The sequence below is a fragment of the Saccostrea cucullata genome, unplaced genomic scaffold (assembly GCF_032062105.1).
Source record: "Saccostrea cucullata isolate Sc308-1 unplaced genomic scaffold, CSIRO_AGI_Scuc_v1 ctg731, whole genome shotgun sequence".
NCBI lineage: Eukaryota > Metazoa > Mollusca > Bivalvia > Ostreida > Ostreidae > Saccostrea > Saccostrea cuccullata.
In genome coordinates, this window is record NW_026933217.1 from 362,596 (window position 1) to 382,847 (window position 20,252).

General features: G+C 32.6%; 1 protein-coding gene across 1 annotated transcript; it reads right to left on the minus strand.

Annotated features, from left to right (window-relative positions):
* Positions 1-2,477: 2,477 nt before the first annotated feature.
* On the minus strand, positions 2,478-3,661 carry LOC134237694 (uncharacterized). The gene is made up of 2 exons (XM_062719831.1): positions 3,564-3,661; positions 2,478-3,478 (listed from the first exon to the last, which is right to left on the minus strand). The coding sequence occupies exon 2, from the start codon at positions 3,468-3,470 to the stop codon at positions 2,544-2,546; it is 927 nt and encodes a 308-aa protein (XP_062575815.1). The 5' UTR covers positions 3,471-3,478; positions 3,564-3,661; the 3' UTR covers positions 2,478-2,543.
* Positions 3,662-20,252: the final 16,591 nt, after the last annotated feature.

Consider the following 20,252-nt stretch of genomic DNA (forward strand, 5'->3'; position numbering starts at 1 on the left):
CCTATTATAGTAATCAATTGAAAGCATTCGGGTTTCAACCCTGATAACTCAGTTTGGTACATGTTACATGAGAACAAAAAATTGATACAAACCTTTTTTTTTTTTTTTGCGAAAATGGTTATATGAAGTTAATTATTTAGCTACCATTTCAGGTCATCTTTTTAAAAGGGGATACTTAAATATCTCGTGACCTGTCGTCCTAATTAAAATGTCTTCAAATTTGCATTGTTTTAAAATGAAATATATCTGGTTTATATTTCTCAAATGGTTGTTCTTAATTTGTTTTCGCAGACAATTTGACTTCGTATACGTACAGACAAGCGTTTTTACGTAACAGAAATACATGCACTGTGCATTAATCTTGCAGACTCACTGCAAACATGAAGCTGGCATAATTGACAAATACCGTTAGCGAGTGCACAGAATAGAATCGATCCGTTAAAAATGAAATATTAATGTGAATCTGGAGTTTAATTGGTTTATATTTCACAATTGATAAGACCAAAACATTTACAAACCTTAATCATAGAATGTTAAGGCTCAATTTAATCATAGATTTCGCAGGAGGAAATCAATATTACTATTGGAAAGGCATTTAAATTGTCAACGATGTAATGATAAAACAAGTAAAAAGTGAGAGTTAATTACAGAAAATGCTAATTAAGCGTAGATAGTGGTCCAGGAAATCGAAGTTTTTACAACCTTTAGGGCTACAGAGGACATTAAGACTGGAGAGTTAAGCTCTACGTGGTAACTTAATATCTACATAACATTGTCTTTAAAAAGGTCATGAAATATCGCTATATCCAGATGCCAATTTGCGCATAAGTCTAACATTTCGGAAGAATTTTTTTTAATATTTCACAAAAACTGTCCTAATCAATGGAAAAGCAGTTCAAGAATCGTATTATAGTCTGGGTTGGAGGTGTTCGTGGAACGGTTCATGTTCCGCCAAATTGTCCTCTCTGATGTAGGTTAATAGACGTCCTTAATGAAACTTCAACTAGAGTAGTTGTGCCATACAACATTGTTACCATGGAAAGGGAAAAGGTCATTTGGGCTAACAGACTAGTCACAATTGTTAAAGCCAATTCAAGTAAAATATGTGATTCCTTTTTTAAGTCTTTTTTGACAAGTAGTGGACAGAATCATCCCCACACCCTCCTTTTACCCCGGAAAAAAATTGTACTATAAACAACGTCAGTTATTTCAAATACCTCAAGTGAAACTTTTTTAAGAAGGAAAATGAATCTTATTATCAATCAGATATAACTTTCATACTGATTTTTTGATTTCAAAGATGGCGAATCAATCTTCTTCCACTTTTTATTCCCCCGTAATCGAAGATTTGGGGTATATAGTTTTTTGCTCTGTCCGTCTGTCTGTGTGTTTGTTTGTCCTTAAAACTTTGACCTTGTCCATAACTGTTGATTGGTATAGGCTATGGCTTTCATATTTTACATGTGTATTTCTTGTGACAAGACCTTTCTTTGGGTACTGTCTTTTGACCCTTTGGCTTTGACCTTGGATTTTGACCCATTTTGCAAAATTTTACCAAACTTGGCCATCACTTTTGAAAATTTTGAGCTACCCGGTAATTGGACTTCACATATGTAAATCTTGTGACAGTTCCTTCCATTGGATACCAACATCGTTAACCCTTTGACCTGGGAGAATAACCTTTTTATTTTAAAAACTTTTACCTTGGCCATAATTTTTATTAATAAACAGGTAGGGCTAGGGATTCATACTTCAAATATGTAATCCTTTTGACAAGACGCATATCGTTTAAAAGTCATTATATCATCGCCCAAACACCATTGCACTATCATGCCTTTGCTATTGCACAGTCTCGTTACTGCTACATCATGTCATCGTTTCATCTTCCTCTCATTGTCGCGTATTACTTCATCGTCATCTCATTATCGTGTTATCGCACTATCGACCCAAACATCGATAATACGATGATACACATAGAATAAAGTACGCGAATTTCGTGATGAATGTATATGTACCCAACCTCCCTGCTAAAAATAGGTTTCCAAGAATAAAGCACTTTTCCTACTAAATTGTTCACGGTTTCAAACATCTCTAGTACATGCACTGAACAATCAACAGGATATGCACCAAGGATTCGTCTAAAAAGCTTGTAATAAAAACAACATATGAATGATGTAACCAGTGTCTTTTGTCAAATAAAAACCCACTTTATACGAGTAAGCAATGAATATACTTGAGAATATAATCACTTGCACTACAACAAATATTTTCAGAAATTTACTTGTTTGACTATTTTCATTGAAGAAGAAAAATACAATTAGGCTAACCATAACATAAAATAAAAAGTAATTAACTGATATTTGTTTCCAAATTCATTTGTATGAGAGATACAAATTGCGTAAATATGCAGTCTCTAAATATGCAGTAATGCAAAACAGCATTTATAAAATAATGTCAAATATTACTGCAGTCGATGTACATTATAAGAATATATACTGTATAAGAAGAAGTGGGGTGAATAAAATGTGCAACTTTTAATTGTTTCACTCGAGGTATCTAATTTTCTTAACTTGTCCTTCATGGTACTCTCCAACGTATAGTTCATAACTTTTCCCAACACACAGACAATAGGGTTCGTTCAGAGATAATTCTGTTATAAAGCTGACCAACTGACCAATGCGATCTAGAACGTGTATACAGTTATTTTGCTGGTCGGCCACTAGGATATTGAACTGACTATCTGTGGTGATGCCTTTAGGATAAAATGTGGGATACTTCCTCACCACTTGCTGACCACGGTAGTGAAATTTGATATTTCCTTTTTGGTCAACTACAGTGACGCGATTATAATCGGCATCAGAGACACAGACATCTCCATTCTTGTTTTCAGCAATAAAGGTCGGGGACCCGTACAAAGGTCGGCCATTTCTATCAAGACTGTATTCCCTCGTCTTTTTGGACCCTTGGTAACCGACAACACGAGCACGTTTAGCGTCATTAGATCGCATGGCGACCAAAATATCGCCGGCGTCAGAGCAACACAGGGCCCAGGGTTTCCAACCGCTCAATTTTATCATGGGGTGCGCCTGTCCATTCTGTGAATAAAATACAGCTCTTTCTTGCCAGTCTACGTAAATAATTTCTCCCGAATTTGTTATCGAAAAATCGTCAGGAGAGTTCCCAGAGAATGTCACTGTTTCGACTTGGCAAGCATGCGGAGTCTGACCAATGCTTTTGATGCATTTATCGTCCCCGCTGTAAAACAGCTGATTGTTCCAAATCCTGATCCTCCATAAGGGTTTACAATCGGTAAATATAACCTCCTCTAGGATCGGCTGCTTTAGAAAGGTCTTGAAGCTGAGTTGTTTAGATTCTTCTCCATTGATGTGCTTCGTTGCCAACTGATCCTGGATTTTATCCTTGCCAAAAACCCAACACCATGCTTGCTTTAATATTTCCAAGATATTCATGTTCTTTCCTATTTTTGAGTAAAAATTAAAATAATACAACATACAATTAAATTTTGAAAACACATTTATAAAGGAGTTAAAAGCTATAATCACCTTGCTGTTCCTGCTATATCTCAAGACTTTTCAACCAACTGCTTGTTACAATTCCATCATACTTGGAAATGCAAAAAAAAATTACACAAGTGGGACATTCTAGCTGTTTTGGGGTCTTTTTTCTTATGCATACAATCCTGTTTCATTTTTCAAAAATATAACAATGATAGTTCCGGCTAGTTTAAAATTCTGTGAATTTTAAAACTTTCGTATACTACATACCCCATGAAGTGTGACGAAATGGAAGAAGGATGGGCAAGCAATATTTGAAGAGAAGACATTGTATTTGAAGACTTTTTTTCATTTAATCAATCTTTAAGTATGTTTGTTTGCTTTCATCATCCTTTTCGATATTCTTTTGTAGGTTTGAAAATTAATACCTAAAATGATTTTAAAAGTATCAACACGACGTTTTATTTCAATTATGGTCTTTCTCATGATTATGAAAGAAGTTGGAAATCCAATACCACCCGGCACAAAACAAAATAGCTGTAAAATTCTTTTAGTTGAGCATGAACACATTAGGAGAAAATCACAAAGTAATATTGAAGTCAATGAGCAAACATAGCAAACGGAGAATTATAAATGAATGAGACCATTTTATCACAATTTTGAAAAAAAAAATGCAGGAAACCTAATCAAAAGGAAGGAAATAACTATATGAATATTGCATTAATTTAAGTAAAACATTAAACATTTTCATCCCAATTAAGAAAACGTATCATTGTCAACCGATGCTCATCCAAGGTTGTGAATGGTCTTGAGGTTGAAAAATTTCAATGTTACATGCACTCAACTTCATGCGATTTTTATTATATAATACTGATTGCTTTATACAAATAAATACATAAGGCTTATGAGTCAATCTTAAGCGCATAAATTTTGCGAAATCAATATTTTTTTATTTGGAATATCACCTGTCGTCAAGCCACAGTTACGCTGGAGGGCGTGGCTTCATCATTAAACGGGTAATAGTATTTTAATAAATGTTTCTCAACGAATCAGATTCAACTAAAATTCAAAATATAATATACTGAAATACCCCTTAAGTTTGTAATTAAATAGATGAAACATAAATATAAAAAAAAGTTTACTTACTTTAATCATATATCTCCGAGGTCGTATAAAATTACTGTTTTTTAATACAGAGAACTCTTTGTTATTTAAATGATCCAAGATATCATTATTTTGACAAGTTTACTGTAATGTTCGACTAGATTAGTCGAATAAGTGAAATCGTACAAATACATGTACATGTATGGCCAAAAAAAAAATCATGGTATTTTGCGGGTTTACCCTACCCTCAAATCAATATGTTTATTTGTGTACCAGGAAAGCAGTGCTTAGTTGGATTTCTCTAATATTTCCCTTTCTTCTGTATTCATCTAATGCTAAATTATAAATTACTTATTTTTGTCAAATATTGAATAAGGAAGTTCTCTCTTCGGTTATCAGTATGAAAAATAAAGAATTAAAATTCCAGCTTTTGCTATATAAAAGCATACCCTTTATAAGGGGGTTACATTTAATTGCAATAAAAAGCTGCAAAGTTAATATTCCCATAAAAACAACTATAAAAAGACCTGTTTGTTTATATTCAACATTTTAAAAATAACCATTTATATTATATATCTAGGATGAAGAGGGCTAAATATTGACTAATTGGTATGTGTAGACCGTTGCATGACGGTTCATTGATGGAAGAGCCATTGTTTATCAAATCAGTTTTTATGTTAATTTTTTTATATGAAAAATTTAAATTGTGTATGAAATTTCAGAATAACTTGAATAATGATGCAGTTGAATTGCTTACATCAGTACGTATCAGCATATGAAGTTTAACACTAATCTAAGAAAAGTGAGGCAAAAGGAAAAGCCTATTTCAAAAAATGTAGATGCAGTTGAATAGCTCTCATCAGTATGTATCAGCATTTGACGTTTGATAACTGTCTTGAATGGTATCTTTAAAACTGAAATAAAAAGTCATTTAAGAAAAGTTAGGTCAAGGTCTGAGGAAAGGTCAAGGTAAAAAATATCGATGCAGTTGAATAGCTCTCATAAGTATATATATCAGCATATAACGTTTGACAACACTGTCTTGAAAGGTATTTTTTAAAACTGAGCTAAACACTCATTTAAGAAAAGTGAGGTCAAGGTTAAAAAAGCAAGTCAAAAATGACGATTTTTGTTTATATTCAAACTTTTACAATATGTATCAGCACATGAAGTTTAATAACAATCTTTAAAACTGACCTAAGCACTCTTTTAAGAAAGTGGGGTCATGGTCAAAAAATGTTGATGCAGTTGGATATAGCTCTCAGGTATAATGCCTCATAAGTAAGGAAAATTGATGATTGAAATGTTAAAGACATCATGTTTATCATAGAATATGATTGTTAGATTGCCATTATCGTCTTTTTCAAGTAAAAAATCCAAATATGAAACGGATGAGTCAGACTCTATAGTATCTCTTATTTTAAGCCCACCGGGATACATCGTATCGATATAAGAATGGAAATTACCATTGTTAACTGGCAATACGTCGTCAATGTATCTAAATGTCGAGTTGAAGGCCACAGCAAGTGTTTTTATTCTTTTCACGTACAAGATTTTTGAAAAAATTCTGCTTCAAATGAATACAAAAATAGGTCTGCTGAAAACCAAGAATTAAGTGTCAAATTTAATTTTCGTAAGAAATTGATGCAACTTTACTGACCATGTAACTTAAAGAATTTTAAGACCATTCAGAAACTAAAGCGTTTAGAAACTTTTTTTCAAGACTCAAATATTGATTTAAACGGCAATTATAATTTATATGCTAGCGTGTTTGTTACGGCTACATGTACTACATGTATATTTCATTGGCAGTGTTGTTGAAATTCACACACGGTATCTGATTGTTTATGTCGAGAAGATACCAGTAGTTTTTTTTAATCTGTGTAAGAGTTTTTTTTCACTAATTTATTGACAAATGTATTTTAGTACTTTAAATGTATCATTTCATTGTGACGTAGGCAATTTAACATTCCATAACACATTTAAAATGACTTAGAAATATGTCATTAAAGTATTAAGTTTAATTATTTTATCCAGTTGATTTGTTTGGAGTATCTATTTCAGTTTGATTAAAGTATCCTATGGACACCCCTTTTGTTTATCACCAGTGATTATTGAGCATTCTAATTTTGAACGGTGAGAAATTAGCCCAATTTTGTGTCCCTTTGCTGACAAAATTTTATTCATTCCAGTGACCTAATCTTTGCTTTTTTATCGTTATGAATAGATCAAAAAATATCTTTTCTTCTGTTTGCCTTGAAAAAATACATCTGAAATACCCGAATTCTTTACCGCTTTAAAGCCCAACAACAATTAAACAAAAGACATCGATAGGAACATCAACGTTGACATTTTTCTCGTTCTCGCGAGATATGAGATTTTGTCACGCCATCTATGTTTTGTTCATAACAGTCCTTGCATGTTCTTCTAATCTAAATTCCCCCGATATAGCGTATATTCAGCATTGAGAATAGTCCTGCCATAGGTTTTGCGTGTCTCTAAATAGAAAAATTTAGGAATAAATATGCGACAAAATTTTTATATATACAGAAAATATTATATAATTGCATATATTTGTCCGATGTTTTAAGAAAAATACTTGCATACCCGATATCTTATTCTTATATCCACATATATTCTTCTTGGTCTTTATGTATGGATGATAATTGCTGTAGGTGTTATTTACGTCAAAATACCATAGTTATTGTTTCATTTCCCTTTAACGTTTTGTTTAAATCCAGAAATATAAATTTTTTTTTTATTTTTTTAATAAATTAAATAGTTCAAAGTTTCTTAGTTGTTCTTAAGCTTTTACTACAGGACTTCTCAGTAATACGGTAACTAGGCGCTTCTCATACGACTATGTTCTGTATCATTAGGATGAGAATGGACGAATCTACATGCTACTTAAAATGTAATTGAAATCATTGATATTATGCATTATCATTATATAGATTATAGCCTAAGTGTACATGTGAAATATTTTATTAATAGTACAATAAATGTGAGTTGGAATTACAACAGTACACGAAAAGGTTAATGAACGAGAAGTTCCATAAATTAGTTATTACTGTAAAATCACATATTTTCGTGGAGTCAAATTTTCGTGGTTTGAGGAAAATCTCTTTGTTCGAGGGGATTTGATTTCGTATATCAGGAATTATTGGGTACTTATGTATGTAACATTTTATATTTCGTTGTGGACATGAATTCGTGGGTCTTGTCATACCTCGAAAACAACGAAAATTAAACCACCACGAAAATTTGTCATTTAACAGTATGTCAAAATAAATTGGCATTGGCAATTTACATAAATTTTATTAATAACTTCAGTGTCATATATAGAACAGAAAATTTATAAGGAATACGATTTGCAAAATAAAAAGCAAAAACAAATTAAACAAAACAAAGAACAAGAAAAGAGAAAATCTTAGGAGTGAACTAATGATATCCTAAGTTTGAAAGATTTTCAATCCATGCTTTTGGAAGATCTTCTAGAAACCATGATTCTAATATTACTACCAAGTACCACGAGAAAGATCCTCAAAAATGTTGGATTTTCTCTTAATGATATCAACAAGAGCAAATAATCATATTGATCAACGTGCTGACCTTCACTTTTTATCGCCAACATCCCTTACTAATGTAGCTAAATTGATACCTTTTTCACCTGCAGATGTTGATTAGATACTGTGAAATCACAAATTTTCGTGTGGGTTTAATTTTCTTTGTTTTCTAGGTGTGAAGAGACCAATGCATTACCCGGTAATGACTCCACCACGAAATGTAAAACGCGGCATACATAACTACTCAACAATTCTACATCAACGAAATCAAATCCCCACGAACTAAGAGTTTTCAAACAACGAAAATTTGACCCCACGAAAATATGTGATTTTACAGTACTCAAGACTATATTCCACATAGGAACACATTCCAGGGGGAAAATGCAGCTACTGTAGAATTATTAAAGTTATAATAGAAGGTTATCAACACTTCTGGTTAAAGTTAATGCTTCGCAAGTTCTATACTAGATACAATAACGATTTTGCAAACACAATCGGTCGTTACCGTCGTAACATCGAATTAGGACTGACGAATTTCACAAATTATCAGGTCATTATACATGTACTAAAATAACTACACTCTAAAAAAAGTTTTACTTGTTGTTTTTAAAATAAGATATTAGATTAAGAAAAACTAGTAATTATTAGTAATCCATTTAGTCAGAATAGCAAGTAAATGACTATCATGGTTAGTAATTGTAATCATAATTAGTAATAAGGATGAATTCATTTACTTATAAAATGATTTACTAAGTATCAATAGAATTACTTAAATTATAGGAATTGTATTACTTAAAGTTAGTAAATGAACTACTCATTTTTGTTAAATTATTATTACTTAATTTAGAGATAATATGCTTTCTATTTACTAAATTTTATGAATTATTACTAAGTAAATGTAATTCTGAAATTAATTAAAATCTAGAATATTATTACTCAAAAGAATACTAAGTAAATGAAATACTTATCATATTTACTAAAATCAATTAACTGGAAACAGTGCAAACCAGACTCTGACATGTGAAACATCAGAGGTGGGATTTCTTTATCAGAAATTGGGCCCTCTGAATAGTTTAATAGAAGAATTCATCTTCTGATGGAAACAATTATTTTTCTATTTCGTTTGCCAATTTCTTTGTAATTGTTTTATTATATATATCAATAAAACATTTTTCCAACTGATCGAAAGCCTTAAAAATTGAATAAGTTGTATCTTTTTGAATACCATTTTAAAAATGGTTAAACATTTCAAGTACTTAATATAGCATTTTTATTAGTGTGACTTTTTTTTCACATGAAGGAATATTTATAAGAAAGATAATCCTCCTCACAGACAATTAGTGATTTCTCATATTTAAGTAATTACTGAATCTTTTCTTCTTGATTTAGTAAATAAATTTTTGTTTTTTTTTTTTTTTTTACATGAAACAAGATGTGTTTGTGAAACACCTATGACGGCCTGTATGGCAACATATCAAAGGTTAATCAACTTTTCTTATATGCAAATTTAAATTACTAATCATACCGCATACTATGGGTGCTTAGGGTGTACTTACTTCTCTGTCACTTCTGGTCTGGAGGCCATAAAACTTAGATGAGCTCACTTTTGATCTCAGTCTCACTTTTCTACTATACATTCCTTTTGAAAAAGTGAGACTGAGATCAAAAGTGAGCTCATCTCAGTTTTTTGGCCCCGGAGCCTGATCCCACCACTGATGTTTTCAGAGTTATCCGTTTGCTTTGCACACAGTGACACCTTTGAATATCAATGGTGGATCGCTTCTGCTTACAACGAGTTCCTATTTCTAATGTTAACCTTTTATTATAAATAATGATAAGGTTTTTATCCCTGAATTTATAAGATTTTGTGATTAATGATAAGTAGCTTCGAATAGGAGGATTCAATAATACGTGTCAACAAAAAATATATATTACGTCTTAATGCTACCAACACATTTAATTAATATAATTATCAATTCATCTTTTTGGAAAAAGATAGTTTTGCGATGAACTTGTGTCAAAACAATTATTACTGAAATATTGATTTTTATCACGTGGACCAAAAAAGGGTTTAAAAGGTGCTTTTCCTACAAAAACCTGGATCTCTGAACTTCTCTTACAATTTTTACCATATTTTTCAGTATTATTTGGATTACCCTGTAAATGTGCAATAAGGTTCTGAATTTTGATTTTCTAGATAAACCTAGTTCCATAGAGTCCTTTTTCTGCAATTACCAGTTTATCATTATTAATGTAATATGGGTGTACTGAATTAAGATGTGCAGTAAGATTTCAAAATTTCAACATTCATCCCGGAGTCTTTGGGTGTAAAAAATGTTTTTCTGCATTATGAGTGTCCTGTATAGATTTACAATAATTTCTGTTTTCAACCTGCAGGCATTTTTGGGCCAATACTTGGATTTCCTCCTGCAAAATAAAATTTTTATGTCAAAAAATGACAAAAATTTTAATTTCCTGAACTCCTATTACATTTCTTTTCTTTTTTTTTTTTTGCAGTAATGAACTCTTAATATGAAATATGAAAGGAGGTATTCTGTAAACATCAATGGGGTTTTGAAATTCGGTTTTCAACAACGGGGCGATTGGGGCCAAAACGATGCTATTTACTACAACAAAAAAAATAGATTCCCTGATTTCCCTTCACATGTTTTGCAGAACTCATCTTGTAGAATTTGATAATTGTTTTAAAGATCAACAAGGTTTTTAGTTCACCTGAGCCGAAGGCTCAAGTGAGCTTTTCTGATCACATTTTATCCGGCGTTCGTCCGTCCGTCTGTCTGTCCGTCTGTAAACTTTTCACATTTTTGACTTCTTCTTAAGAACCACGGGGCCAATTTTGACCAAACTTGGTACAAAGCATCCTTCGTTGAAGGGGAATTGAAATTGTTAAAATAAAGGGCCAAGTCCCCTCACAAGGGGAGATAATCAAGAAAAGACAAAAAAGAGGTTTAAAAAATCTTCTTCTCAAGAACCACTGGGTCAAAAGCTGAAACTTATGTGGAATATTTTCCTGGGGTAGTGTATATTCTAAATTATTCAAATCATGACCCCCGGGGGTAGGGCGGGGCCACAATGGGGAATCCAAAGTTTTACAGTTTATATTAAATATATAGGAAAAATCTTTAAAAATTTGAACATTTATCCACTGGGCCAGAAAAGCTAAAAAACTTGTGTGAAAGTCCTGGTAAATGTGTAGGCTTTGGAATTTGTTCAAATCATGACCCCCGGCAGGAAGGGCGGGCCACAATGGGGAATCAAAGTTTTACAAAAATATATATGGAAAAATGTGAAAATCTTCTTCTCAAGAACCACTGAGCCAGAAAAGCTGAAACTTACGTGGAAGCATCCTGGTATAGTGTAGATTCTAAATTATTCAAATAATGACCCTTTGGGGGAAGGGCGGGGTCACAATGGGTAATCAAAGTTTTACATAGAAATATATAGGAAAAATTTTTGAAAATCTTCTCAAGAACCACTGGGCCAGAAAAGCTGAAACTTATGCGCACAAGGAAGGAGCCTGGGGTAGTGCAGATTTCAAAATGTCTAAATTATGATAAGTGGGGTAAGGTGGGGATACATATTAAAAGGGGGAAATTTGGTGAAAGAACAGAATGGTCAAAAAGCTTCTCAGGTGAATTGTGGCCACATGAATTTTTATATACGCAAATTCACCTGAGAGGCCATTGGGGGCAAACAGGATGATGTTTTTTTTTCTGATTTCTGATTACGAGTATACTGTAGATATTCAAAATTTAACTTATTTTTAATTTTGAGTGATTTTTATACTATAAGGACAAGTCAAAAATTTGTTTTTCTACATAAACTTCGTCCACTGAGGTTTCAGAATTTCTTATTTAGCCAAACTGGAATCCTTTTTTTTTCTTTTATTGCCCATTATGAGTAAGTATCCATTTTGGACCGGTCGTACTCGCTGCGAGCCCAATGTATTGATAACATTTTCTCCTTTAATTAATGAAAAGAAATTTTATTATACAAATAAAAATATCAAATACATCAATTTGTAATTTGATAACAATTTTTCATTTCTTTTTAATTAATACAGCTATATCACCTTTCAAAACATGGTTAATGATACCAAAACATATAACAGCTGTGTGCATGTTCCCCTTTAGAAATTAGAGCACGCACTATTGCGCATTTTCTACAGGTTCCGGAAACAAATTCCTGTTTCCTGCCATTCTCGTTTCAAACCATTTTGTTCCACAAATTTGAACTCATGCATGTTACCGCTATCCTGAATTTCACAGACAAAAGAGGAAAAATAAATCGTGTAACTAGATTTTGACATTAAACTTAGAAAGTTTGCAGAATTTAACATGTGTCTGCAGTCAATTCAGTATCCATGTCACTCATATTTAACAGAAAGGAAAAAGTCCGCATTTTCTCGTTAACAGATGTACAAAAATGTAACTATGTCCAAAAAGTTTTAGTTTGATTTTACAATATGTAATATCTTGTAATTTTCATTGAATATTGGTGTACAGGTAATCATGGAAATTAAATAGAACAATGAACATCTATTCATATCAGAATATATCCTAATTCTGTTCAAGATTACCTAACAGATGTTAGAAATCATTCTCTCCTTTTCCAAATAAGTACAAATTCAACTACCACTGTAAAAGAGAACATGTCAACCATGCAGTAAGAAATTTTCTTGTTTTACCAAAATGATTTTTGAAGCTGGGAGATATTTTTCCAATAATAGTAAGCGATGGAGCATGTAAAAACAGTTCTTCCCATCATTAATCATTATAAGGGAGAGTAATATTTATCTATAGTGACGTATTTTACACATTCAGGGTGATAATCATTTTAGAGAATCGAATCACGTGACTTTATTACGTTATTCTGCAAATTCCATTACTCTTATCCCCTTCTAAACGACTCGGAATTTTGATGAGAGGATAAAGCCAGCCAATGGAAGTTGTTTTTATCATGAAAGTTCATTAATCAACAGGTCGATATCTGTTTTTTATTCAAGCTTAAACCTTCTGGGACTTAGCATCAAAGTTAATTTAGAATTCTATTGGTTCGTTCGGGGCGTCTCGGGGTTTTACCTAATGTAATTAACTGTTTTGTAACAGTTTTGTCTGTCTTGTTCTATATCCTGCACGCGATAACATGCACTGTTTTCCCAGGGGACTATATGGAAAAATGGACCATGATCCCAGACGCGGAACCCTGAATATATTTCTCCAAAACCCTGCATGTGGGTTTAAAGACTTGGTAATGTCTTTGAGCGGGGTAGTTATTGGATTTGCCGCGGACAAAATCCAAAGAATGCGATTTCTATTTCCGTCATTTGACGGACAGAACTGACAAAATCTATTTCTTCCTGTTATATATTTTCTATAGTTTCCCCGTCAGTGTAAATTAATATACTATGAAAAATGTGACAGAGAAAAAAAAATTTCTATGGCTTTCTCCGGCAGGCCGAATGATGAATCAATTTCAATGCATTGTATCTCATTGTCAGTGCTAAGAAAATTAGCCATTCTGAATCCAGTTTCTTCGGTTTGGATATTTATGTTAGATGCAGATGGAACTTTTTTGGCTCCGTGTGGAAAGGTTAATAGGCGATGGTATCCATTTTTAGACAAATTGATTTTAAAGGATACAATTGACACCATTTCTCGAAGCGCATGTTCTCAAGAACGATTATTTGAATAATAAAACATTTTATGTTGCTGAAACATACATTGTGTGTGTTTATAATCTTTTATTTTCAAAAAATTGCTTTTATTTTCAAGTATTTTCAAGAATGTTTATAAGAATATACAAGAAATTTTCTATTAGATCCATACAGATATACTAACAAGATTTACAATGTATTTCATTGTTTATGCGTGTTGAGATAACTGAATGTTTTTAATGCTTCACAACAAGTTAATTTTTCTGGAAACAGACCTACCGTGAAATGTTTTTTGCTATTTAGGGGGTCGGTGTGTAGTAAATCAAAAATGGAATTCAACTAATACGTTATAAGATTTTTTCCAGAAACTTTCATACCGGAAAATTATGATTTTTACATGGATTGTGACGCGTATATATTATGACGTAACAAAAGTTAAGTCAGCACCGGAAAACCATTGTCAACCGAGGCGCAGCCAAATTGTGTGTACAGTGGTTTTCCAAAAGTTAACAAAATTTTAATGTTACATCAACTACATGCAAATTTATTATATTATACTGAATGATTTATACAAATACATGTATATAACAGTGAAGCGTGTGCGCATAAATTCTGCGCAGTCGCTATTTTTTGGAATATCACCCGTCGTCAAGCAATGTTGACTGTTGCAACGCTGGAGGGCGTGGCTTCATTATTCAGCGGGTAATTGTGTTTTTTAACAAATGTTTCTCGACCAATCAGATTCAATTAATTTACATGACAGTATAATATAAACAAATATCTACCGATCGCCACAAATATCCGGAAGCTGTCAAATATTTTTGGTGGAGTCTGCCAATTTAATTTATGTGGTGTCTACCAGATAAAATACATGTATTTTTCTCACCAGGTACATGCAGGCTTCCGTATATATGCTTATACCACTTATGAAATGTTTCCTAAAACTGAAATCAAATCGATCGGTTGACAAATATATTAAAATATATATTTAAAAAATGAAGAGGAAACCAATCGGTGTATTTCTCAGTCGTTACATGCCTATTTCCTTGTGGTTATCTCTTGAATTCCAGAATGGCAAATACATCAGGAGTGCTTTGTAAAATAGGTGAAATTTTTATAGTGCATCAATATGCATTAGCTTTGGCTTTCAGTTTTACGGGAGATGATACGTTTGCCAACACTGATACACCCGTATGGCAACATTTTTTTCTTAAATGCAAATTGAAATATATTTGTACCCAAAGAAGGGTCTTCCCACAAGAAATACAACTGTGAAGAATGATAGCCCTAACATCACCTGTTCAAAAATTATGGCCAAGGATAAGTGTTTCAAAAGTGGGTCAAACTCCAAGGCCAAAGGCTCAAAGTTGATTTTTTTTTAAAGAAAGGTCTCACAAGGATTACATATGTGAACTATGAAAGCCCTAGCCATAACCCTTTAAAAGTTGTTGCCAAGGTTAAAGTTTTTGAAAGTAGGTCCAACTCAAAGTTCGAAGGGTCAAAGTTCTTGATATTAAATGAAAGGTCTTATCACAAGGATTAAATATAAGAAGTATGAAAGACCTAGGTCTTACCGTTCAAAAGTTATGGACAAGGTTTTAAGTTTTTTCAGATGTACGGAAATCTCTAAGGCCAATGTCAAAAGGTCAAAGTTGTTGATATCAAATAAAATTTCTTGCCATGAAAATATATGTGATGTAAAAAAAAATCCTAGTATCTACTGTTCAAAACTTATGGCCAAGGCAAAAGTTTGGAATTTTTTGTGTAAAGGTAGGTCAAAATCCAAGGTCAAGGTCAAAAGCTCAAATTTGCTGGTACCCAAAGAAAGGTTTTGTCAATAGGAATACACTTGTGCGAATTGAAAGTCATAGTTCCACTAAATCAAAAGTTACGGGCAAGGTTAAAGTTTTTGCGGACAGACAGACAGACGGGCGGTCGGTTAGGACAAAAACTATACATCCCCGAATCTTTGACTATGGGGGAATGAAAAATCGAAATGATAAAATTTTGGATTGGAAATTTCATAGAAATTCTGAAATTTAGAGACCATGGGCTCTTTATAAAAAAAAAAAACAAACTACGACTAAGAAAACAAGATGCCTGTGAAACACTAATGTACCTGTATGGCAGTTTATAGCGAAGGTTCCAGTTTCTCAAAATGACAATGCATGTCAATTTCCAAGGTTAAGAGATCAAAATGTTACTTTGAACGGACTTAAATTAATGAATATACGTGTGAAATATGATATCCCAAAAATCAGCCATTCCAAAGATATGACCAGACTTAAAGTTTGTGAAAAATTGCTCAAATTCCAAGGTCAATGTCAAAGGATAAAAATTAATGATACCCAGGACACGTGAAATATAATTTAGCCTATAGCACAAACTGTTCAAACGTTATGACCAAAACTAATTCAAATTCTTTTTAAAACGGGTAGGTCACAGGCCAAGCTTATAAACGATCAACATTTTGGCATACATCTACCTATAAAGGACTTAGGTCTTTTCACAAAGAATACATCTGTGAAAGATGAAAACCCTATAATACCAGCTGTTCAGAAGTTAAGGTCAAGGTTATTTTTAAAGTGGGTCAAACTTTAGGGTAAAGGACAAAAGGTCAAAAACATGTAAACGCAAGGAAAAGTTTTGTCATGTTAATTTTAATTCCCGTACTAACAGCGAAAGAAAGACATTTTATTGATTAGATTTATATCTTTGTATTTAAATAATCATATTAAGTGAAATTAATACTAGTGCATGTACAGTAAATGATTACAGTGTATACATTTCATATTATTTTTATGAGTGTCATTGTATACTTTGAAAACACTTTTTTTTTGGGGGGGGGGATTAATTTTTGTTGTACTCGAGGTATGGAGAGACCTAAGAATTCATAAACACCACGAAATGTTAAATTTCATATGCATCACTACTAAACATTTTCTAACCACGAAATCAAATCCCCACAAATCAATATTTTTCCTCAAACCTCGATAATTGTATTCCACGAAAATATGTGATTTAAGAGTACCTTATAGATGGAAGAGTGGCTGCTCCACGAATCCTTGGCTTAATTACTTAATGGTTTTTACTCATTTTTATAAACGACCGCACGTGATTTTCATAAGATATTTATTAGATGTAAGTATGTATTATATATGTATACAGTATACGTAATTAATTTTAATTAAGTCTTGCAAATGATTAGAGTTTTGTTGAACTTTTAGTTCTGAAAATCTATCTCTCTTTTAGTTCTGAAAATCTCTCTCTTCTCTCTCTCTTTCTCTCTCTCATAAAACATTTTACAGTTATTATCCATATAATCTATAAGGAAGATTTTGAAGCATATTCTGAATGTATGTAATCAACCAGGAAAAAGATTACGTCCTCAACATTAAACAGTTTAAGTATCATTTGAAAGTGTCATGACACACGTGTACAGGCAAGGTTCAAAAGGCATTCTCCGCTTGCTAAAGAGGAAGTGTTTATACCCATAAAATAACAAACTTATAATATTTATGAACAGAGAATGTGCTGGAACTAATCAGAATATAAATGTACAAACTTCAAACTGTTGGCAAAAATTAATTGAGCCATCGAGTGGCTGCATTTGTAAATTAATGTTATAAACGTAAACTCAAGCTTGTACAATAATTAAGCATACACTGCATAAATTTATAGAGTTTCAAAACTTCTTGGTTATGAAGGACATTTTTTTTTTTTTTTTTTTTGTTTCTTGGTCAAAATTGATGTATGTTTCACATGCAGACGTTATTCTGCGATAAAATTATACTTGTACTATTGACTGAATCGTGTACTGTTTTTTTTTTTTAATATACTATATTATAAATTAAAGTCAATAAACAACTTTAATAGGTGCTGATTTTTTATTCAAATCATATACAGTCCTGATCTCTTTGAAGAACAAACCTAAGATAGATTACATTCAGTTCAATTATCTCCATTCGATCTTAAACAGTTTACTAATTTTTGATTATCAAAACGATCAGGAATTTTATCGACGCTTCAACAGCAGATACAAAATTGCTTAAAACAGCCACAGGTCCACGAGTATTGAGGCAAAAATCTTGCATCGTCTAACTACAATTAATCTGAACCTATTTCTTTGGTTTTGTATATTCCAAAATAAATCGTAGTTCTATATATTGCCTTCTTTGGGTGAAGGAGGGGGGGGGGGCACCATTTGATATTTAAGTCTCATGCTATGAAACAGAAATATTTTCATGTTCATACCATTAAAGGTAGAATTGGAAAGTATCTCTCTCTTTCTCTCTCTCTCTTTTCTCTCTCTCTCTCTCTCTCTCTCTCTCTCTCTCTCTCTCTCTCTCTCTCTCTCTCTCTCTCTCTCTCTCTCTCTCTCTCTCTCTCTCGATCGTTGGTCTTGGTAATAAGGGGTCAGTGAGATAACGTTAGCTTTTTTCCTGAGTATATAGAAATACATGATCAGATTATAATACTGAAAATAACGAAAATATTTTGAATATTAACCAAACTTAATGTTTGGACAGAAATCAGTCGGAAGTACTAGATTGCCATGAATAGAAAGTTAGTCTATCCTATTTAAATTAGTACAATTAATATTCAGTAAAAGAGATATATGTTTAAAGTTCGGGGTAAAATATAACTTTAAGTCAGGGGCACAAACTCTATCTTGTATCCCTAGATACAGGCAATCCCACTGTAGGGATTTTATTCATTTATTTATTTCTAGGAGAACTAATTCCTGCTCTAATTATTTAAGAAATAGTTAACATTCTTACTAAATTATTAATTGTGATTTATAAGGTACACCCCCTGTTTACAGATTGTTATTGTGCGTGTGAGCTTCAATGTACCTGGGACTATTTCAGCAAGCACACAACCATGCAGGCCCCAGTGACGTAGCATCGTTTTTTTGATAGTGAGGGGAGGGGGGGGGGGAGCCAGAGAAAAACAATTTAAACTTACCTGGGGAAAAAAAACTTCACAAGCGAAAAAAAAAGGAAATTGTTAAAACTCGAAAATCCTGTTAGGGAGGTGGGGGTCTAGAGGCCAAACTTTTTTGTGTCAACTTTTTCAGTACCAGTTTTTACCATATCATACTACATTATACCCTTATTTCACCTTAATGTTGGATTAAAAATTGGGGTTAACCTTTTGGTGCAATCCATTTTAAAAGAATTTTATTACACGTGTGAGCTTCAAGGTACTTGGGACTATTTCAGCAAGCACACAATCATGCAGGCCCCGTTGGGGCATACGCTGTATCTTCCAAGTCTTACACTGCAGTCTCCAAAGGAGATTTTTATACCCACGTGACAATTCCAGACAAGGACTTGTCATATTTCATTCCCTTCATGTCAAGATTTTATCAGTTTTTTATGACCCCCTTTTTTCCCAACCGTGCGTGAACATATTTTTTTTTCTTGCAACTTGATATAGTTCATGTGAATATAGGTTTGGCTTTGTTCTTAATATAAATTTATGTTTTATAGGACTTTTATTGTGGCACGGTAAATATAAAAAATAAAACACAAAGTATATAGTATATCTTATAATTAATCATAATTTTCGGGCACTATGGAACCTAGGATTTTATCCTAAAAAGAAAATAGAAGTCAGTTTCAGTGCAACATAAATTGTCAATGTCTTAAAAATAAAAGATTATTTTTAAAAAAAATTAATCTTAAAAAATTAAGTAAGTTATAGGTCAACGTCAGTGTTAGTTACAGCTGGATTTATTCCACACAATGGAGGTCTTAATTAGTTAATCGCCGTGCAACTTTTAAAATTTCTTTCTATATGTATTTATTAATTTAGTGTACACACAAAAAAGGTCATTGAAAACTCGCTACTTAACACTGGATTAACCAAGATAGATTTAAAAGAAATTAATCCTTTTTATACTTCACTTCGAAATTATTTTAGGCATGCAATATGTACATAGGCGCGGATCGATAAATGTTGAATCAAATAAATCACACTGCAGCTCATGCCATTAAAATGAGTCAATTAATTACAGATTATCAGGACATGTCTTTCCTGTGTAATTGATTAATGGAATATGAGTTCTGATTTGTAAAGAAAATATTGAATTAGTGCATCATGCAGTCGTAAGGTCCACCTCTCTCGATCACCTGTCAGATGTCAACAAATCCCTGCATTCCTCAGGCGTGGGGTGTCAACTTACCCTCGTTTTCCCAATACATCAGTCTACAACAATATTTTTATTTATAAAATAAAGTATGATAAATATATAATAAATGTAATGATCGATCAGAATTCAGAGCGATGAAAGTTCTCTTTCAAGCTCGAGGAAAAACTTGAAACCGTCCTGGACACCCCTTCTTGGCGAAATGCAGTGATCCGTCATAGACATGCGCAATGCTT